Here is a 23,251-nt window from a genome sequence, read left to right on the forward strand (position 1 = left end):
GTCAGCGCAGAGCCCGACGTGGGGCTCAAACACACAGACCACAAGATCATGACCTGAGCTGAAGTCAGACGTTTAAACTGACTGAACCACCCAGATGCCACTCCAACTGGATTTAATTGAGACCTTTACTCACTGTCTCCTAAGAACCCGCTCCAAGCAGCATTGAATCTGATCCTAAGACCTCTGTATCCCCTGGAAGGGTGTCAGTTGCCTGTAGCACATGCATAAGGTCCTGTGTCATTAAAGGTCCAACACCCTTGCAATGATGTGCTAAAATCTATTTTTTTTTTTAATTTTTTTTTCAACGTTTATTTATTTTTGGGACAGAGAGAGACAGAGCATGAACGGGGGAGGGGCAGAGAGAGAGGGAGACACAGAATCAGAAACAGGCTCCAGGCTCCGAGCCATCAGCCCAGAGCCTGACGCGGGGCTCGAACTCACGGACCGCGAGATCGTGACCTGGCTGAAGTCGGACGCCTAACCGACTGCGCCACCCAGGCGCCCCTGATGTGCTAAAATCTAGAGCCCCAGCTTGTAATAAACCCACCAGACGAGATGGCAGGAAACTATGAGTAAATCATGGCCAGGCAGCTTTTCACAGACCACCCTGTTTAAGCTTGACAACCCAGAGAAATTAATTTGCCCACAAGGATCTGCTAGGAGTGACAAGGCAGGGATCCTAATCTGTATCTGCCCTCCTCTTCCCATACCACAGCTGCCTGCCTGGCTTCCTGCTGCTTTGTAAGCAAAGGTCATTTCTTGATTTTTAGAATTTTTATTACTAAGGTCACTTGAACACATTATTCAAAATCTTAAAACAGAAATGACATTTCTCCCACAATGCTACATCTGTGTTTCTTTCCAGTATCTGTCTATGCATAAACATAGATGGAGTAATGTGCCTATAATTTTGTTCTGATTTTTTCAATGAATGGTATTTCATGAACGCTTTCTCTCTACTTACTTAGCAAGAGTTTATTGAATGTTGAGTAGGTGTCAGGCATTGGCTAGGCATGAGGAAGATAAATGAGAGCCAGGCGTGGGTGGAATATTCTACTTGTCAGTGTTTCAATACTGCCACCTAATTGATCATTTTAATGGCTAATGTGTTACATCTCCACCAAGTGTCTGCTTCTCCCCCTGAGGCTTTAGGACTCTGAATCACTTCTCCCTCTGGGTGTGGAAGTGAGAGAGCTTCCCCTGGGTCTGCCTACTTCTGTCAGGAAGGACCATAGTATGTATCCCCCGCTGAGAGGGGAAAACACAAGGTGAGAGGAGGCGCTGCCCCCACAGCATGAGGTGAGAGAAAGCAGTTCCCACCCCGTGCAGTTAGACCAGTACCAGTATCTGCAATGTGCCAGGGCTTTATAGATTTTCATAGCCTTTATAGATTTTAACAGATTTTATAGATTTCAATCTCATTTAATTCTGACAGCAGCTGTATGAGATATTGTCCTCCCCCATTTTGTAGATAAAGAAATTGAGACTGAAACATGTTAACTACTTACCTCAGGTACCACAGCACTGAGTGTCAGAGCTGGGATTTGAACCTGGGTATCTCTGATTCCAGAGTTGCCTTGTCCACTGTGGCACTCTTCTTCAAGGGGTCAGGCATTCGTGTTATAGACTAGGTAATGAAGACTGGGAAGCAGGTGTTTCAACCAGTCAGGGTCCTGTGGACACTCAGGCGTAGGTGTGCTGATGTTATCTGCAGGGTCCTCTTGCTCCAGAGAAAGGCAAGCTCCCACCAGACCCTCCTCACAAAATTCAAGACACAAAAATCCAAAGTTACAAAGCGGCCCATATCAGGAAAACAGTGGTTTCACTCTTTCCAGAGGCATTCACTATATGATGTCCCACACTACAGTTCTTTTTTAAAAAAGGAGTCAATTTGCAAGATTCCCACCCCCGGCCCAGAAGTCTTGGGGCATATCTCCCCGAACCCACCCCCAGAGCAAGCCAGAGCAACAGGAGACCCCCGCCCCCCGCCACACACACACACACACACACACACACACACACACACAGCAAGCCAGAGCAACAGGAGAGAGGCTTAATCTTGCACCTTTCATCTCACATGTCAGTGCAGGGAGGGTGCTGTTGTGGGGGGCTGTAGGGTCAGGATGATGACACCATCTGTGTGTGCAGCTCTGTGAAAACCCCTGAGGCAACAGGAGCTTTAATCAGAGTCAAGGAAAACACCCCTCCATGTTTCCTGTTGAAGGAAAACATCTGCTGCCTGCAGCCCTGAAACTGAGTCACTTTTACCTGCCGCCCCCAAGGAGGTTTGGAAAGATAAATATGGTGGGCAGTGATCCCATGAAAAGGGGACATCCCATGCTTAACTTCTAAAGGGACAAAGCCAGGGAGCCCCTCCCAGATAGGCCCACCTGCTCTGGGCCTCTGTCAAGGCTGTGTGTGGATCGGTTTGTACGTTTTATTTCCTACACATGCAAGGCCAGACGGCATCATGCACTGTCCACGTTAGAAGGGACTGGAACGATAATTGCCCCTTAAATAACCCAGGAGTGAGGGGTGCTAACCCCCATGCAGTTGAAAATCCATATATAACTTTTGAGTCCCCCAAAACTTAGTAGCCTACTATCCACAGGAAGCCTTACCAATAACGTAGTCGATTAACACATACTTTGTATGTTGTATGTGTTAGATGCTGTATCCTTACAATGAAGTAAGCTAGAGAAAAGAAAAGAATATTAAGAAAATCACAAGAGAGGGGCTCCTTGCGTGGCTCAGTCCGTTAAGCGTCCGACTTCAGCTCAGGTCATCATCTCGTGGTTCATGGGTTTGAGCCCCACGTCGAGCTTTGTGCTGACAGCTCGGAGCCTGGAACCTACTTCAGATTCTGTGTCTCCCTCTCTCTCTGCCCCTCCCCCACTCTTGAGCGTGCACGCGCTCTCAAAAAATGAATAAGCATTTAAAAAATTTTTAAAAATCACAAGAGAAAATACATGTATGGCACTGTACTGTATCGAAAAAAAATCCCTATGTAAGTGGGCCTGCACAGTCCAAATCTGTGTTGTTCAAGGGCCAAGTGTACTTGTCCTTCAAACCCCTTGTTCCACCCAGGAAGAGGGGCCTCCGAGCAGAAGTGGCTTTCCCCGGGTTTGATTCTGAGCCTAGTGCTCTTGTCACTCTACACAGTAGGTCCTGCAGGGCAACCCGGGGGCGGGGGGGGGTGGGGCTTGGCTCTAAAATGGCCTCTGAGCCTTAGGAGTCTTGAGCCTCGATGGATTCTAATGGGTGGAGAGCTCCTTGGGGACACATGGGAACAGACTGTCAACAGAGCTGGGCAAACAGCCTTGGGTGTGTTACTGGACTGCTGAGGAAGCATGGGTTTGCCAACAGAGCTGGGTGTTGAAGGCCTGCTTCTGCCTCTCGAGAGCATCGTTGCTGAGGCTGATGAACAGCCAGCGTTCACCATGTGGTGCCATCAGAGGCACTCACTCCCTGTATGCATGTGACCACTGAGGGTGCCCCTCCTGGGATCTTTGTAGCTTACCCATGGGTTTGACTGAGCAACCAGGGACACATGTGGTAGGCATAACTGCCATCCTGAGGGGGGGGGTGTGCTGTGTCCACTCATGAACCCAATCCCATGACCTCCCCAGACCCCCAGATGTTCTCTGGGTAACCTCTTAGCGTGCCTGTTGCTACTTAAGATACATATTTTTCCAGGCCAGGAAGTTCATCCCTCTTCCAGCTTTAATCCAGTACTCAGAGATATGGCAAGTGAAGAGGAGGAAACCCATTTTGTTTTCCATGACATTTTGTCTCCAAGAAACACCCAAAGTCACAGACCTAAGTGACAGAGCCTAAATTCGAACCCTGGTCTGTCTAATGCCAAAGCCAGACGAGACTGAGGGAGCTCAGAGGGAGCACCCTGACCAGTACCACCCAGCCCAGCAGTGCCCTTTTCTCTGCATGCAGCACACTGCCTCCCAGCTTCAAGATCCCTTCTGCCTCTCCTGCTGGGGTTACCAGATTTAGCAAAGAAAAATATACGATGCCAATTCAATTTAAATTTCAGGTAAATAGCTAATCATATTTTGGCCTGTGTTCCATGTATGTTCCTTGCAACACTTGGGATATGTTTAGGCTAAAAGAAAAAATTATTGCCTAGCTGAAATTCAAGTTGAAGTAGGCGTTCTGTATTTTTTCTGGCAATACTACCTACTGAAAACTTCTAAACACGTACGTAAGGAAGTGAAGGATAGAGGAGGGGTGCAAGGAGAGAGTCCAGGTCAGTTACAGCCCCACGCCTTGCTGGCAGCCACTGTTACAGGTAAGTCACTCAGTGGGACAGAGGGCAGAATATGGACTTCTTGTTTCATGGTGTGCCAGGACAGAGTGAGTGCTCCACCCTGTGCTGTTTTGGAGAAGCCATTCCCCCTCCTGCCAAAGGAGATCCAGCTGGCTAGTGATGGGGACTCCATCACTGCTCCCCGGCCTCACCTGCAGGATGATAGCCTGACCTTCCCAGCCACTGCTGAGTTCCTCCAGAGGACCAGGCAGAGGACAAGCCACCCCCAGGTCAGCTGTTCCCCTCCTACATGGAATACTGGGGAGAAGGGACACTGTCATGAGGTCCAGTCAAAGCAAGGCTTAGCTGCTTTCTGGCTGTGTGCGTTTGGGCAATTTCCATAAACTGTCCACCTTCCTCATCTGTGAAATGGGGATGAGAATAGGTAAGACAGAAGGATCGAATTACTTTTGATTCAGTAGTAAATTACTTGAAAGTTCTATACAAATATTTTCAGTATTTATATTTCAGTATTATCTCCATATAGAAACTTTATTTCCAATTTTTTGTGTGTGCTTAGTTAGGAAGTATTTCAGGCATAAAACATTTTAATATAAAAGCAAAATATAAAGACTCTTCTAAAGCTTTCGTAGTCACTCTTATGTCTCAGTAGTACCTCGTTATGGTTGACCTTTGATTCTAAACATAGATATACTGAGAAAGTTTTGGAAAATCCTAAAATTCTTCAGTACCTCTGGAGAATTTGCCTTGCCCCACAAACCACACACGCAGCACTGAGAAACTCACTTTTCGCTGCCTGATAGTACCAGTGATTCAAATCTTCACTTTGGCAACGTTACAGATTGTAACTCACTGCTGGACCCTTTAAGTCTGTATAAGAACTAAAACTGTGAGTCTTTTCTGCAGATGCTGAGAATTATACTGTTTCTATATGTGTATGCCCTTCAGGGCTGTGTGTGTGCATGTCCGTGTGTGTGTGTGTGTGTGTGTGTGTATGTGTTTCGGATAGCTGAAATTACATCTGTGCCCTTTTATATCCTGCTCTTTTCACTTAAAATAATCTCATACACAGGGCGCCCGGGTGGCTTAGTCGGTTGAGTGTTTGATTTCGGCTCAGGTCATGATCTCATGATTTGAAGGTTCCAGCCCCATGTTGGGTTCTGTGCTAACAGCTCAGAGCCTGGAGCCTGCTTCAAATTCTGTGTCTCCCCTTCTCTCTGCCCCTTCCCCGCTCATGCTCTATCTCTCTCCTTCAAAAATAAACATTAAAAAAAGGTTTAAATAACCTCATTAAATAACCACATTTGTCCAGGTGGCTGCACAGTTTTAAAAACCACTAACTTTAATGACTGTCTAGCTTTCCATCAAGTCCTCACAACATTTACTTTATGGTGTGCCCTTGGCTGGATGTTTCCTGCCCCTAAGTGGCTTTTTCAGGGTCACCTTGAAGGTGGCACATGAAGGGTGGGCACCTGAATGCCCACCGTCATCCTTTAGTCTAATAAACACACATGCCTGCCAGGGCAGAATCCTAAACTGTCTCAGGGAGGTATAATCTGGAGGTGAAGAGAGTGAGAGTCGACGGATAGGGCTGACCCTCTTGCTAAATGTAGACTGTGGTGCTTTGCAGAAAGCTCTACACCTACCTTGGGTTGTGTGCACTTGGGATTGGGGTTGAGGGTTTAGGAAGGCAGATACTTCCTGCCTAGTCTTGTCTGTCCCCTACACTTTTGCATAACCACGTCTGTAGCACTATCAAGACAGTATGGGTCTAGAGCAGTGTCTTTAACAAAAATAACTCCATTCTGGTGGATGTGCAAAAGAGCTGCCCAAACTTCGTGGCTCTGTGGGGAGGACCGTGGGCTCTGGAGCCAGGCAGCCTGAGTTTGAGTCCTGACTCTTCCACTTACCAGCCTGAGGTCTGTGCACCCGATCCTCTGAGAAACAGAGGTGTGAAAGGTTTGTTGGGGAACACCCAGGAAGAATAAAGGGGGAAGCAGGAGCAGCTGGCGAGTGGGTGGGGCCTTCAGGCTACAGTGTAGATCTGACCCCCTTGAAAGGAGAGAAGGAAGGAAGGAGACCTCAGTCAGAAGACCCCAGCCTGGGTGTGTGTCTGACTTTGGCTCAGGTCATGATCTCACGATTTGTGAGTTTGAGCCCCACATCAGGCTCTGTGCTGACAGCTCAGAGCCTGGAGCCTGCTTCGGATTCTGTGTCTCCCTCTCTCTCTGCCCCTCCCTCACTTGCACTCTGTCTCTATGAATTAATTAAGAAGATCCCAGTCTGCAGTGTGGTCCTGGGAAAGCCTCAGGAAGGTTGATGGAAAACCCGAGCCCGGGTTGCCTGCACAGAGGGTTGGCCCGGCATTGGCCAGGCATCTGCTGTGCGTGGCCATGGCTGGGAGCAGCCCAGAGACAGCATGGCAGCTGAAGGCTGTCCACTCAACTCCTCTTCCTCAGCAGGTTCTCTTAAGGGAGTTCTGAGCCACACACCTCTGTGGATGTCCCACCTCTTAGGGGAGAATTGCATACTTAGAATGTTCCTTAGCATGTGGCACATACGAAGCGCTGTGAAAGTTAAAGCTGCTGTCATCACTTTATGGCGTATGTTAAAACTCACAAAGCTCTCTCACAGACATTATTTCTTTTAATCATCATAAGCACACTTTCCAGCTGGCATCTCATTCCCTTTTGACAAATGAGAAGACAGGTCCAAGGGGTCCTGTGATTTGCCCAAGGTCACGGCTAGTCTGTGATGGGGGTCAGATTTGGGGCGGGGTGGGGGAGAGCTTCCATTTGAGGGCAGGGCTGTGGGGTCCTTATCTCTGCATCCTACAATGTAGAGATGAGCGTAACATGATGCTTATCCTCAAGGAGCTCATAGTTTTGGTGCTGCAGACACAAAACTTCTGGAGACGCTCACACACAGAATCACTTACTGTTTCCTGAATGTACCAGGCACTTTTCCCTCCTTCTGCCTCCAGCCCCCAGCCCTTCCCTATGCTGACTCCACCTGGAGAGCCCAGCCTACCTGTCAAAATCCCATCTTTGTTTTGTTTTTTGAGAGAGCGTGCAAGCACGTGAGTGGTAAAGGGGCAGAGAGAGAGAGGGGGGATGGAGGATGTGAAGCAGGCCCTGCACTGACAGCAGCGAGCCTGATGTGGGGCTTGAACCCACAAACCGTGAGATCGTGACCTGAGCAGAAGCCAGATGCTGAACCCACTGAACCACCCAGGCACCCCACTGTCTTTTAATGCTCGACTATTTCCCCCATGACAGTCACCGCCTATCCCCCAGTGGGAATTACTTTACTCCTTCCCTGTGCTTCCATGTGCCAGACTTAGTGCCAAAACAGTGTCACTCTTCACTGTAGTAGAGTTTGTTTACTCATGAGCCCCCTGCAGTAGACGGTGAGCACCTTGAAGGCAACAACCACTCCTTACTCATTTACAGACCCCAGGAGGGCCCAGTGTCAGCAGTAACAGACCGGCAGTAAATGTGCATGATCGGGTCCACTGATTGTGTAGGGTGTGTGTGTGAGGGGTTAGAGAAGAGGTGGGAAGTTGGCCAGTGGCAGACACAGAAGATAACCAGAGTGTGTGAGGGCTGTGACAGAAAGAGCTGCAAGAGGTGGAATGGGGGGACCCCTAACACAGGAGGTATTCCGCAGGGGGACATCTTTCTTGAGCGGAAATGTCTGGTTGTATCATTGTATCCTTGTACCCTCAGGGACTAGCACAGTGCCAGGCACATGGTAGGTATTCAGTGAGATTTCTTTTGAATGAATAAAGTGTTTTCTAATTTGAATTCAGATCTGTGACTTTGGACGAGACCCAATACCTCAATCCAGATGCTGTCTAGAGCCCCAAATAGACGTTTGGCAGTGTTTAGAGACATTTTTTCTTGTCATAACTGGGGGTGCTACTGACTTCTAATGGGTAGAGGCCAGAGATGCTGCTAAATATTCTACAATGTGCAGATCAGCCCTCTCATCAAAGAATTCCAAGCCAAAATGTCAATAGTGCCAGTATTGGGAAACCTTGAAATAAACCCAGAACAGGGGCACCTGGGTGGCTCAGTAGGTTAAGTGTCCGACTCTTGATTTCAGCTCAGGTCAGATCTAATGGTTCATGAGTTTGAGCCCCACGTCCAGCTCTGCACTTACAGCACAGAGCCTGTTTGGGCTCTGTCGCTCCCTGGCTCGTTCTCTCCCTCTCCCTCTCTCAAAATAAATAAACATTTTTTTTTAAGTAAAAAAAAAAACCAGAGCACCTGCAGCCAGGGGTTGGAAGACCACGTCTGAAAGAGGATTTTCTGTGTCAAAGCATCCTTGTTTCCTAACATTGGAACCACCTAAGAGTTCCACATCAGTCAGTGGCCTAGCCTCCAGACCCTTCTAGGCATGACACCTGGCGAGGCAGGTCGGGCAGCCAGCATCCAGCTCCCTCCGCCCCCTCTCCCTGGTCCTTCCCACTAAACCAGGACAGTTGAACAAACGGATGCTGTCTTCTCCAGGAGCTGCTCAGAGACCCCCTGTACATTGGGTTGAAACACCAGCGTGTGCGTGGGAAGGAGTACGATGACCTGCTGGACGAGTTCATGCAGGCTGTGACAGACAAGTAAGTGGGTCAGCCCATTCCTTTTGAAAGAGGACTCTTGGGAGATGGTCTGGATCAGGCCAACACCGTATCTGACTGTTCAGCAGATGCACAAACAAGAGGCAGGAGATGCATGCTTTTCTGAGTGTTCTGAAAGTTGCAACTTGACCCCGTGTATCTGGAAGACGCAAAGCCATTGGGTTTGTTCCGTGGGAGACTCTTTGAGAACAGAGGGGAGAGGGAAGAGGGTTGATGACTGAGAGCCTAAGTGCCCGATGTCCCAGAAAGAAAACCCCTTTGCTGAGCTGTTCTGGGCTCTTGGCATGAACAGGGATGTAGTGAGCGGTGGAGAAAAGAAGTGTGCCCTTCTGACAGACTGGCTTGGGAAGGCAGCTTGCCATACCAGCCGTCATTTCCACCTGTATGTGAGGACCAGGCAGCATTAATGAACCACCATAGCAGATCACACGGCTATGGGCCTGCAGGATTTATGAGGTGTCATCTGTGTTCTGGGGTATGTGATATCGGTGGCTTCAGCCCCCCTCACCTGCCCCATCTGTGTGCCATCACAGCCACCCATATGCCCTGCTGTGGCTGGCATGGTCCTGGGATGGAGTTCTGGAAATAGCCTCTCCACCCACCCATGTATAGTCTGACAGGCAAGTCAGTCAAGACAGACTTTCAGCAGCTGGGCAGATCCCTGCAGACCCCGCAGGTCCCCTAGTCACTTGAGAACCTCCAGCCTTTGTTGCTGTCCCAAGAGTGCCCAGGTCATGGCAGAGCTGGACTGGGCATCTGGGGCAAAGTACTCCCTTGCCTGTGCTCAGCTGCTCAGAGCAAAGCAGTGGGCTGGGAAGAGAGCTGCTCTGGCCTCTGCAGCTTTGGGGGCAGGAAAACTAGATCTGACTCTTGACCCCATCTCCTCTAGGTCTATGATGTCATTGAGTAGGTTCCTGAGCTTTTAACTTTCCTCATCTGGTACCTATCAGGGGATAAGATGCAAGCATTTTATTGTTGTGTTTTTTGTTTTTTAAGATGAAAGAAAATAATACTGTAATTATATGGAATGTGAATGATCCTGTAGAAAAGCAGAAATTAGTAATGGAGTGTGGGGTCAGGGGGGTGGGGTCCAAAGTTCCCAAGTAAGCAAGAGGGTGAGAGTCTGGTGCACACCTGAAGAGCTTACCTTTAGATGAGCGCACAGATGCCCATCCACAGGGACAGAGAGGCACAGGCATGGGTAGGTGGGTAGATGTGGTGGGGGCTGGGGATGGAAGGTCCACTAACCGAGGACAAGGTCATCCACAGAGAGTAAGGATGGGGCAGAGGTGGTGGAGGTTTAAGGCTAGAGAAGGTATGACCTGAAATGTCCAAACTAGGGTACGTGAGGATGCTTGCTGGACAGCCCCATGGCCCCCCACAAATCACTAGTCATGAATTTAACCTATTTCTGTGGTTTTTTTTCCTCTGGCTAGTTTCAGCTATCTGGATGCAGGACAGGAAGAGGCAGAAAGTAGGATTTAGTCAAGGTTGGATTTTGATAGGCAAGAGAGAAAAAGAGAACTGTGAGTGTATTCAAGGGGGTGATTATAATGATGTGTCCTGAGGTCTATGCTAAGAAGGGACATGAGGACATGGCAGGGGCAGAGGAGAATAGGGGACAGTGACATGATCAAGGGATAGTAAGTCCTAATGGGGCTTAAGAATTATTGAGGTAGGTAAAAGATCAAATGAGCTGGCCACAAAGGAGGTGGTAATCAGAAAGCTAGGTGCTCACAACTGAGATTATAGAGGAAGTGCTTCTATTGAGATATAACCACCAGAGCACCTGGGGGTCAAGTGCATTAATAGAGGGATAGTGTCTAGAACAAGAGAGGTGAATGTCCCAGCTCATTCTCCCCCTTTCAGGCCATCCTGAATACCAGATTCGGTTCTGGACAAGACACTTAAGGGTCATAACTTACCTGAAGTGCCTTTGGAGAACAGTAACCATGACAGTGAGGGAGGGTTTCAAAGGCTTAGCCTGGTGGGGAGGAGGCTTAGGGGCTGCTTTGTCAGTATCAGGGTGAGGTACACCTCCAGATAGCTGAAAGCAATTGTTCCAGAAGAGGGCTCAACTTGTTTCTGTATACCCACCTAGAGAGGAACCAATTGGTAGAATGCCGAAAGAGGCAGTTTTCAGCTCAAAAGAAATTAGAACTATCCCATGGTGCACTAGACTGTCTGTGGGAATGAGTTCCTCATCACAGAACAGGTTCAAGAGTAGATTATGGGTGATGTGATTATAGGAGGAAATTTAAGCATCAGAGACTCTTTTTTAGGATGCTTCCTACCCTGTATTACTTTTGGACTACATAAGATCCCTGCATGGCTGGCAGGATAGGTAATACTGTTCCCATTTTATGGAAGAGGACACTGAGGCCCCGAGAGGCTAAGGAACCTGTCTTAGGTCCCACAGTGTCAGGCAGGACTGCAGGCTGAACCTGGGTCTGCTGGCTCCAAAACCAGACTGCTTTCCACAGTGCAGTTACCTACAGAGGAAGAGAAGGGAATGGAAGGGGTTTGGAGAGCCCGATTTCTGCTGTTTCCAGGGCCTACTGCTTATCTGATGAGTCAGAAGTCGTTCCTCGATTCCCCAGAGAGAAGTCTTGCTATGTGTGTGAGAAGGTTAGATAAACGAGGATATAAGAGGCTCTTCCATTTATCATCAGAATCAGCTCACAGTCTCAGACATGCAGGCAGTCAGGGTGGGGGGCTGGGGAGGGGCGTGCGTCAGCCAAGAGGAATGTGTCCTCAAGTGGAGATGGTGATGAGTTGACAGTTGCTTGTTTTGACTCTCTAATAAGCTAAAGCAGATGTTTCTGTGGATACTGTAGGTGGGAAATGAGCTGGTCTCCCCAGGCACTCTGGGGAATATAGTAGCCCCGAGATCGGATGCCCGGACGGGGGGTGAGTCAGCAGCCCTGAAACCAAACACAGTGTATTTTAAGAAAGAACTTTGGGAAATGTTGACTCCTGCCTTCAACTTCCTTGTCTTTTTCCAAACATCCTGCTAATGAAAACCCCCTATCCCCTGATGGGGGTGTATCTTAAGGTTTTTTTGGCCTTAAAGAGTTGCTGTAGCTCAGTTACTATCCTGGGGTTTGGCCACTGGGGAGGAGGACCCTCCAGGGTAGAAGGAATCTCAGCAGTAAATATCTATCAGTGGGCTGCTCAAAGCTGAGACATAGCCTGCCACTCCAGTAGGGAACACTAGTCATTCCATCCTCCCTGCTCTCTCTGCAACACGGTGGGACCCAGAACACTGCACCTGAGTGACGCATTTGCCCCTGTGGTTTCCACTTACATGTTTGGTTACTTACAGTAGGATGGATGGGAATGGTCTGTTTTAAGTTTGCACCTGTAGCCCTGGCCCCATCTGATGCTCGGACAGAGTTTGTGGTCAGCAGCCGCGTCAGCCTTTTGACGGGCTTGGGGGGGAAACCACCCCCTTTCTCTGTAGCTCCCAACTCTAAACTAGAGGTTTCTAAGCTGTTGAGAGGAGTGATAAAGAAGACAAATGAGAGTTTAAAAAAACAGTAACAACAACAAACCTTTTTTTAATGTTTATTGATTTTTGAGAAAGAGAGAAACAGAATGCAAGCAGGAGAGGGGCAGAGAGGGAGACACAGAATCTGAAGCAGGCTCCAGGCTCTGAGCTATCAGCACAGAGCCCAACATGGGGCTTGAACTCATGGACTGTGAGATCATGACCTGAGCCGAAGTCGGACGCTTAACCGACTGAGCCACCCAGATGCCCCTTGACTTAAAAAAAATTTGTGCTTTTTAGTTCAAGAAAATTTTCTTTTTGAGTCTCTTCAGCTTTCTGCCTCTGGTTCTCTCTTTCAGTCTCTCTCTCTTTCTGTCTTTGTCTTCTCTCTCTCAGTCCCTCTCTCTCTCACACATGATCCTACACTTGATACCTGAGGCCACACCATAGCAGGACTGGCACAATAAAATTTCTACCACATTCCACTACTTAAAGCAAATTATAGATCCATACCAGATGCTAAGGGAGGAGATAAGACAGGACAAAAATACCAGGAGTCATGGTTCATTGGGGAGCATCGTCCCCTTGCATAACTGAACATCTCTTTGTGTGGCATTTCTTAATACAAAAATGAGAAACAGAAACTTGCCCAAGAAGAAAAAAATCACTAAACTGCCTTGAGATTACCCCACCAGTTCTGACATCTAGCCCCCCTGTACTGTGCTCTTGGAGCTGGAAAGAAGCCTTTGATGGCCTCACCTGCCACCATCTCAGCTCCACTCACACTTGCCTTGCTCTTCCTTCCACGTGTCATTTTGTTAGATCCGCATGCAGAGCCTTCATGCTTCCTTCCTCAGTCATGAATGTGCTTCCATTTGCATGGCTCTTTCCTTCTCATCATTCAGGCTCAGAGATGGATCCCCATACCCACACAGCAGGGTCAAGTGCTGAGACCCGTACCAGGCAGTATGTTGGCACCGACAGTCCTGCAGAAGACTGGGAGCCTTCAGTGGCTGACGCTCTCAGTGAAGAAGAAACAGGCTGTGCTCAGCAAGCCTGACAAACGACAAGGTGCTTGTCAGGGGGAAGAATGTTTGGAAGAAACCAAACCTTAAGCCTCCACCACATGTGATTTGGAGTCCACATTTATAACATACACAAGGTTAAGAGATGAGTACAAAATATTTTCCCCTGCCAGTGATACAGCTGGGGAACCTGGCAGAAGGAAAAGTAGAGGTGCCTGGGTGGCTCAGTCGTTTGAGCATCCAACTCTTGGTTTCTGCTCAGGTCATGATCTCATGGTTTGTGGGGTTGAGCCCCATGTCAGGGTCAGCACTGAGGGCACAGAGTCTGGGAGTCTTTCCCTTTCTCTGCCCCTCTTTCTCTTTCTCTCTCTCTCAAAAATAAATTAAAAAAATTTTTTTAACGTTTATTTATTTTTGAGACAGAGAGAGACTGAGCATGAACAGGGGAGGGGCAGAGAGAGAGGGAGACGCAGAATCTGAAACAGGCTCCAGGCTCTGAGCTGTCAGCACAGAGCCCGATGCGGGGCTCGAACTCACGGACCACGAGATCATGACCTGAGCCGAAGTCGGACGCTTAACCGACCAAGCCACCCAGGCGCCCCCCAAAAAAAATTTTTTTAGTTAAAAGAAGGAAAAGTAAAACTTCTCTACAGGGACACTCCCACGAGCCATGCTGTGTGGAATTCCTTGAGGGGAAAACAGCTCCCCAATGAAAATAAATTCATGCTTCACAATAATCCACATGGAAATAGTCCACACTGTGGGAAAATCATATATACAGCTAATAAAAGACTTAGAACCCCAGAAAAATGAATTATCCTCAGAAAGATTATAAAGCAGCTTTACTTAAATGTATTAAGGAGATAATTTTCACAAGAATGATGTAATGAGGAAAGTACCCAACACTTGGGGAAAAAAAAGAAAAAACGCAAGCAAATTTGAAAAGGAACCAAAACAAAACAAAAGCCTCCTGCAAATGAAAAACAGAGTCCCGGAAATCCAGCAGAGTATGCTAGTATTAGGGCAGGACACCTTCAGAAATCCCAAGCCCTCAAAAAGTACTACCTGTGGGGGGTGAATGGGTGACTCAGTCAGTTAAGCGTCCAACTTCAGGTCATGATCTCGTGGTTTGTGACTTCGAGCCCCACATCGGGTTCTGTGCTGATAGCACAGAGGTTGGAGCTTGCTTCAGACTGTAGCACTCTCTCTCTCTCTCTCTCTCTGCCTGCCCCCCTGCTCATGCTCTCTCTCTCACTCTGAAAAATAATATATAAACATTAAAAAAAAAGTACTACCTGGGGGTATTTCAGGCACTCTCCATTCCTATACCTGATTATCCAGAAAGGAAATGGGACACCAATGTGTTTTATCAGGAAAGATTTTTTCTGAGCCACTACTCATGAAATGAGCATTTCGCAAAGAAAAGAAAGGATGGATAAGCCCAGAGCCCCCAAGTCCAAGCCTCATCTCTCCATGCCAGAGGGGATATAGCAATTCCAAACAATCCATAGCACAGTACATTACTAATTCTCATTTTCTCTTTCTCTGTATTGTGTTCATTCACACACAGTTTTTTCTTATTCTATCAGATTTATTTTATTAGGTTTAACCAGATTGCTTTTTCATAAGTTAGATAACTGGTAAAAATTCTGAAAAACAAATGATTTCATCAAGTTTTTTCTAAAAAGAAAAAACTATCTGGATGCTTCTACAGCAAGCTGTGAACAGTGACTACAGTTAAGGGATGCAGTTGCCAGGGGTGTTTTCTTTCCAAGGCATCCATTTCTGTAACATTTGATTGTGGACAGGCATCTGTTTTGTGATTGGAAAAAATAATGAATTGTTTTATAATGAGTTAAGCAGCTGATTGTTGCCCAGTAATAGTTCCTTATGTTAAAAAAAAAAAAACAAAAAAAACAGTCCACTAAAGAAAGAAAGAAGCAAGCAACAATCTCACTCTTCTCCCTTTGGTGAATTCAGTGCTAGGCTAACCTAGGCTCTTCTAGACAACAAAGCAACTCACTTACATTAAGTCATTTACTACAATAGTCCTATTAAGTAGATAACAATTATTGTCCTGTCCCACTAAAATAGAAGTTCCAAGGGAGGGATCTTTGACTCTTCTGTTCACTGCCACCTCTCAAGCACCCAGAACAATGCTGACTATGCTCTGGATTTTCAATAAACATGTGCGGAATGCACAGTTTACATGTGAGGAAACCGAGGCACAGAAAGGTTAGGGAGCTTGTCCAAGATCACACATCCGGTAAATAGTGGAGCCAAGCTGTGAACTGAAGTGGTCTAACTCCAGAACCCACCCTCTAACTTGGATACTTTCTATTTCTGTTATTTTACATGAAAGACCGTTCAACATAATCCAGACACCTTCTTGATACGGTCATCAGGGAAGATAAATGGGAGGAAGGTCTTTTGGAAACTATCCTACTTAGCATACTCATGTCTTTTCTCTCCGGCTTGTTCTAGGACATGGTTAGTGACCCACCCATCCTCACCAGAAGGGGGGCTCTGGAGGAACCAGCCATCAACTCTCATTTTCAAAACTCCATAGCTACCAGCAGTGAGGGAAGCACCTTCTTTGTTTTTTATTTTTTATTGAGATATAATTGACCTATAGTGTCCATTTAGGGTAAACAACCTGTTGATTGTATGTGTGTGTATATGTGTGTGTGTGTGTGTGTGTGTGTGCGTGTGTGTATTGCAGTATGCACCATAGGGTTAGCTATCACATCACTTAATTATCATTTCTTTTTTGTGATGGGAAAATTCTCCAGCATCTGGGTCAGTTACCTGGCACTTCTTGATTCTTCCTTCTTTAATGGTGGTCCTATTGCCCCATCACTCACCAGAGCTGGGCGCCCCCTCCAGGGTTTTTCGTAAAGTACAAGTCTACCTCATGCACTCAGCCCCCAAGGGAAAAGCTGAGGCTCTTTGGCTCTAAGTTTCTCCCGGTGGTTTTAAAATGATACAAAGGAAAAGCATGTGACATCTGGACTACAAAGAAAGTTTCAAGATTTCATCTTAATTTTAAGAGATTGTAAAAAGCATAATTGTTCGCTCCCAGCCCTGATAATAATGTTTCAAGGGAGTGTTCCCTTTCTGAGTCGTTCTCAGCAGAGACAGTCAGTACTCAGTATTTTCACATATACTGAATTTTAGGATGCCTTCTGCAGTTCAATCTGTGTCTTCCCTCATTTTCCCATTTCCCTCCCTAGGACTGTAATCCCACAGTCTTAGAACCCCAGAACAAGAAACAACCTGTTCACTTGATCCAAGTCTGGCACTTCATAAGTGGGGAAACTGAGACCCAGGAAGAAAATTATTTCCCTATGGTCATATAATGATAAAAGCAGTGGGAAATTAAGGGGAACCTCTCCAGTTGTTTCCTCTCCTTCACTTAATTCATGACATTTCTTCCACATTTCCTTTCTTCAGCCTTTATCATTTCCTTCTCTGTGCCCCAGAGTGTGGCCAGTACAAAGTGCACACCCATCCCAAAGAAGTCAGTTCTTCCTAAGATTGTAACATGGACACATAAAATAATCAGAAAAATAGTCCAAGGCAGCACCTGTTTATTTATTCATGTATTTATCTGTACATTCATTCAGAGGAAACATTTATTGAACATAGTGGTAAGTCAGAAATATCCTTTGCTCTGAAAGAGTTTATAATCAACTAGGGAAAAAAAGAAAGATGCTCAAATAATTACTATTGAGTTGCATAGATTTAATGTGTGCCTATTTAATGGCCCTGCCTGCAGTGTCCTTCAAGGCTGGTAGGGGGAATACAGTGGTCAGAGCACTTGGGACGTTTGGTTGGATTTAAAAGTTATGGCCTTCTTCCCAGAAAAGAGCTAGCAACTCACTTTTACAGAGCACCTACTCCGTGCTGGGGTGCTTTACATTTAATTATCACAGCAACCTTTAGGGATAGAGAAACTGAGGCTCAGAGAGGTCAAGTAACTTGTCCAAAATCACCGGGCTAGAAATTAACAAGAGTTTGGGCTCACCTCAAACCTATATGACTCCAAAACCTGAGGTCATTTACTACTGACCCTCTGCTGCCTGCTCTCCCCGCCTGGCTGGGAATGTCCTCCACTAGTGGCCTTATTTGTGTTAACTCGACCCTCGAGTTCAAGGGAATGGCCTGAACTAAGGTGACACAGAGATACCTTGCTGTGGTCTCAGAGGAGCGCGTGGCTCCAAGGGGAGCTGATGTCATACCGATGTGTACAGTGGGGCACTCGTGTGGAGGGACTGTTCTCTGGCATTCAGTCATTCCTGCTTCCATGTGTTCATGACACTTACTGAGCCAGGCAAGCACAGGGCACTGGGCACACAGCAGCATGTTTGTTGGGTCTTCTAACACGGGTATCTGAAGCTGACTTGTCCAGAGCTGGAAGCAGCAAAGGGGGTCAGCGCTCCTTCTTCAGCTTTTGTGTCAAACAATGGCAAATAAGACTTTTCCCCTGTCCTCAAGGACACTGCTTCATGCTGCTTTGATCTCGTCTGTCCCCTCACCTAGCTTAGTCTTTCCTGGAGGGGAACCTCCCCAGCTGTGCCTCACTTCCATCCAGAAAGCCCACAAACACAGACTGGGATTTCCAGTCTTACTGTCTTCCACCCCCAACTAACTGTCATAATTAGGGTAGAATTTAGCCAGGTCTATGAGAGGCAGTTGAGACTCTTAGAAGGTTGGGAGCTGTGACTGCAGGGCAGACTATATGGTACAGGTAATGGAGTAGGTACACCTGCAGAGAGAGATCGGAATGAGCCACACTAATCAGAGAAGCTTCATGGAACATCAGCAGCTTTACGACAACTAAAATGTACAGCCTGTGGGCAGACCAGAGCTGGTGGAAATGCTGACACCCCTGAGCCGGCCAGCAATTTGTTTCCTGGGAAAAGTGCACAGGCTTTCTGAGCAGAAGGTTAAGGAGTGAGATGCTGTGCCCTAGAAGAGAAATCCAGTACTGACCTCTGACCTTTAAGAGGTTAAGAGGTCAGCAGATCAGCCACCATCCTCTTTCCACACTGGGATTTCTGGCGCCATTTTTGTGCTTGCCCAGGAACTCAGACAAACTGGGAAATTGAGGAGGAAATCCAAATTGTTCCTGAAGTGTTTTCTGTCTGGCCAGGGGTGGCCATCAGAGCAGTGACTGAGGAATTGCCACATTATTCTGGTACTTTTGCTTAGAAAATCACTGCTTCCTGTGACTGTCTTGTTACTTGATGGGAATTTTCCCCATTAGGCCAGAATGCCAGCTATAGGAGCCCGCCAGTCTGGCTGCCAGAGCCCAGCACACCGGGGGGATCTCCCGGTGCCAGACCTAGGAAGGGAAGGACCTTAGAGGTCCGCCCGCACCTCCTGGCTGGAATCCCTTCCACAACTTCCGTGCCAAGTGGCATTTCAGTGACTACAGAATCCCTTCCAGTGACCCAGTGCTTGAAATCTCTACCTTATATATCACTGGAATTTGTGTCTTGCTGACTTCCACCTGTTGGCTCTACTTTTTCCTCCAAGGCCACATAAAATAAGTCTACTATATTATTCCTTGTCCACAGAACAAGCCTTCAAGTCTTTGAAGAAAATCATTATGCCTCATTCCCCTTGGCTTTCTCTTTTCCAGGCTCAGTATTCCCACCTTCTCCAATCCATGGTTTCCAGTTTCCTCACCTACAGGATAGTTTCCCCATGATGCTTGTGAATCCCTTCCCAACTCCTGCCTCAGCAGAGTGAGTCATTCCCTCAGGCATATCTGTGGTGGGGCTGTGGTGTGAGGGCTTTGTGTCCACCCTTCCACTGGCTGCGAGGTCCTGGAGGGAGGGACCATGTCTTCTCCAGGCTCTAACTGGACTCTGGCTCCTACCTCCCCCATTTCCCTGGGACCTCCCCCATCACTCCTGTCTCACCTCTCCTCCACGCTATCTCCCTTACTTCATAGGGACAGCCCCATCTCAAAAATGAATCCGTCTTGGGGCACCTGGGTGGCTCAGTTGGTAAGTGTCCAACTCTTAATTTCAGCTCAGGTCATGATCTCATGGTTTATGGGATCAAGCCCTGTGTCCAGCTCTGTACTGACAGCACAGAGCCTGCTTGGGATTCTCTCTCCCTCTGTCTCTGCCTCTCCCCTGCTCTCCCTTTCTTTCTCTCTCACACCTCCCCCCCCCCAAATAAACATTTTTAAAAAATGAATCCTTCAGTCCCTCATCCCCCAAAGGCTGTCATCCTTTCCCTACTTCATAGCCAACCTTCTTGAAATTCATAATCACTGACCTTTCCTCCCCATTTATCTTTCAGCCCTCTGCAGACTGATCCCCCTCCACCACTCTCGTACAGGTAGTCTGGAAGAGGTCATGAATGACCATCTAAATGCCAGCTCCCACAGACACTTCGAGATCGCCTTCTCACTTGACATCCTGGTGACACCTGACACTCCTGACCACGGCCTGTCATGTGGCTCCCATGGCAGCTGCTGTGCTATCTCCCCCGACTACCTCCCTTCCTCCCCAAGCCCCACCCAGGCTCCAGCTCTGTTTATTTTCGTGCAGCCCCTGGAAGGCCCCCTCCTCTCATTCCACATGCATGTGCCTGAGACACCTTTCTTCCTCCCCTGCCCCACCGCAGTCTGCCGGTGAACCTCTGCTCCTCCTTCGGGCCACACCTGCGAAGCCCTCACTGCCTTTCCCTCCAGCAGAGCTGCCTGCTCCCTTGGAGGCCTCCCACATACCTAGCATGTACCTTTACCATTACCCTCGTCATGGTGTGCTGCAACTGCTTTATCTTCTCGCGTCCCCATCAGACTGTGAGATCCTTGCGTTGGCCTCTATAATCTGGTAACGTACGGTGGTCCCTTGTTCACCGTGGGCACTTAGACATGTTTGCTAAATTGAATTCTTATGTCATACCTAGGATGGTTCCTGACACAAAGAGAATACCCTGCTGGATACATTTCTTTAGTAATTGAAGCTGAAATGTCAATAAATAGTTGCGATGCAATGTGGTACATAGGCTGTGATAAAGATCTACCCAGAGTGTCATGGAAGTCCAGAGAGGAAGAGAATTAGTACTACCCTGAGAATAGGGAAAGCAACATGACAAGAAAGCCTTCCCAGAAGAGGTGACATTTAAGCTGGGCCTTACAGTTTGAGTACGAGTTGGCCTGGGTGAGAGGGGGCCTGCTAGGCCCTTGAGCAAAAACACAGAGCTGTGCAAGGACCCACAATAATTGAAAGACAGCAGGATGTGTCTAGGGTATGGGAAGACATGGGCAGGGTTCAGGCATTAAGGTTGGGGCCAAAGTGAATACCAGCCAAGGAGTTTGGACATAATCCCAAGGGCGGTGGGAGCCCCATATGGATTTTCAAAAACTAAGTGTTCTGCACAGATTTGTGCTTAGAAAGATAGGGAGGATAGATTGGGGGAAGGGGAATAAACGTGGAGGGGGTGAGATTAGTTATTATAGGATCCATGCCAGAAGAGACAATTGCAGTAATCCCAGGGAGAGATGACCTTGCTCTGAATTCACCCAGCCCTACCTGGTACAGAGTTCTTTGTGTGGAGACTTGTGTCTGTCAGCATGTTCTCTGCCACACATAGGTGGGGAGGGTGGGACACAGGGTAAGGTCTCTAGTCAGATAAGTGTAAAAAATGCTGGGTTAAACAGGTGTCTCAATGCAGGATTTTTCAGAGCCTTCAACATACACTGCATTATACTATATGTAACATTCAGAGTTTCTCAAACATATTTAGCCACAGAAACTTTCTGAGAACCTCTCAAGAGACTAGAGTTTAATGGAATATATAAATTTTTTAAAAAGACCAAGAGCTTTCATAATTCTGTTAGCTGTAGTTCCTGGAAGGAAAAAATAAATCAAAGACATAGCTTTCCACTAGGTGACAGCTAATGTGCTTACTGAGCACTCTGCTGTGAGAATGTTGTATGTGTGGGTTTGTTGGGCGAGCAGAGAGGGCTCCCCTGGAAATACGTATGTTGCTTTTGGTCATTTGGTTTGGAGACAGGCTGAGCAAATTCACCTGCTCCTCTCAGGTCCCTTGTGTTTATTCAGGCCTGAAAGAGGTTGGACCCAGGTATTTGAAAGAATGACAGGTCCTGACCTCCGGAACAGAGAAACCAGGTCTACAGAGCCAGGAATGTTCTCCTCTCACCACGTCCCTCACACAACATTCCATCAGCTTGCTGGGGGGATGGACAGAGCATCCACCTCAGAATCTCCTTATCCTGGGGTGGCTGCATCCCAGATGGCAAGTACCTGGTTCTGTCAGTCTTGGCCTGGGTCTTGTCCACTGTCATACAAAGCTCACTAGGGTTCCCAGAGACAGGTTGCCATTTTCAGGCTTCCACTTGCCTGAGCACTGGGGGTGGAATTGAACAGCCATCCATCATCCTTGGGACTTTAAGTGAACCCTGGCCTTGGAATGCCTTCCCTGGCAGCTCCAAGGCCATTTCCCAGCTGAGTCCCTAAGGTGGAAAAGTCTGGGCAGCTCCGTGTGTGGCTTGGGGAGGTGCCTCTTTCTCCATTGCAGGAATTCTCCCCTGGAGAGGCATCAGATATTCCTCAGCCCCTGCCAGGGCTTCAGGGTGAAGAGTTCAAAAGTGCAGAAGGGGACAGACCAGCAGGAGCCTCCCCGGTGAGGGGCAGCTTCCAGCAGGAAGAAAGGTCAGCAAGAGGCTGCCAGCACTAAAATCAGAAAGCTGCCCAGCCCCCTGAATAGTGTGCCTGAATAGGTACCCTTCTTAGGGTTCCTCTGCTCCAGCCACACTACCTGGAGGGTACCTGCCTCAGCCCTGTTCATTTAGCTGGTTCGTTTAGCTGTGTCTCGGCTCAAAACAGACTCTGAAAGACTCACTCTTCAGCTTTTCCTGACACATATTGCTCTTCCTGAGAATGGTCAAACCTCCCTACTCTAGACTTCTAGAAAAATCTGAGTGAAGCTCATAGTGTTTCTACCCCAACTGTCCATTAAGTAGCTCATGCTACAGCTCCACCACTCAGAGCAGGAAACTGAGACCCAGAGAGAGAGAGACTCACCCAAGATACAGAGCTTCTGTCAGAGACAGAGAGAGAACACGGTTTTCCTGTTACCCAGTTGAGTGTTTTCTTACCACACGGCCCCGTCTTTCTCAAGAGAGAAAGAAATCCAACATTATTACCTATTTAGTTGTATCTTTTACAAAATCACACTGCTGTTAAGGTTGAGTTAAAGGCATCATATTGCTATGAAGATAAGTTCTAGAGTCAGATAGAGCTGGATTCAGATTCCAGCTCCACCAGTTTGCACCTGCAGTAGAGTTTATAACCCCTGGGCAAATAACTTCACATCTGTAGCTCAGGATTCCTTCTCTGAAACAGCACCTACTTCATTAAGTCATACGAAAATTAATTGAGATAATGTATGGTAAATAGCTCAGCGTGATGCCCAGAGGGGAATAAGCACTCAATAAACTTTAGCTCTTTGTGTTACTGTTGTTAGTAGTAGCGCATTTTAAGTAATATGTAAGGCAATTACAATTAACGTTTAAATTGGTGTTTTGGTCCATTACCTGTATTTGAATGTATATGGATGAAATGAGAACAAATTTTTTTCACCTAGACCATTTAAATTTTCACTTTGAAATTTTGTGTTTATCTTAAGGGCTTTTAATTAGATTAACAAGTTAGCAGGCCAACTAAATCTCTACCAACTCTTTCATATATCCACCCCTTCCTAAACATTTATTGAACAACTCAAGTATCACCTTTTCATAAGTGCTCAGTGATGCTTTGGGATGGGTGAAT

At 47.3% G+C, this 23,251-nt stretch overlaps 1 protein-coding gene across 1 annotated transcript in view; it reads left to right on the plus strand.

The window, feature by feature from the left end:
* Window positions 1-23,251, plus strand: part of ME3 (malic enzyme 3) — a 185,003-nt gene that overhangs the window by 130,948 nt on the left and 30,804 nt on the right. The window contains exon 6 of the mRNA XM_047071453.1: window positions 8,797-8,900. Within this exon, the coding sequence (XP_046927409.1) occupies window positions 8,797-8,900 (104 nt within the window). The remainder of the gene's footprint in view (window positions 1-8,796; window positions 8,901-23,251) is intronic.

Source organism: Lynx rufus, unplaced genomic scaffold (assembly GCF_022079265.1).
Source record: "Lynx rufus isolate CCGP_SWC_20201006 ecotype Redwood Valley unplaced genomic scaffold, mLynRuf1.p SCAF_9, whole genome shotgun sequence".
Lineage (NCBI taxonomy): Eukaryota > Metazoa > Chordata > Mammalia > Carnivora > Felidae > Lynx > Lynx rufus.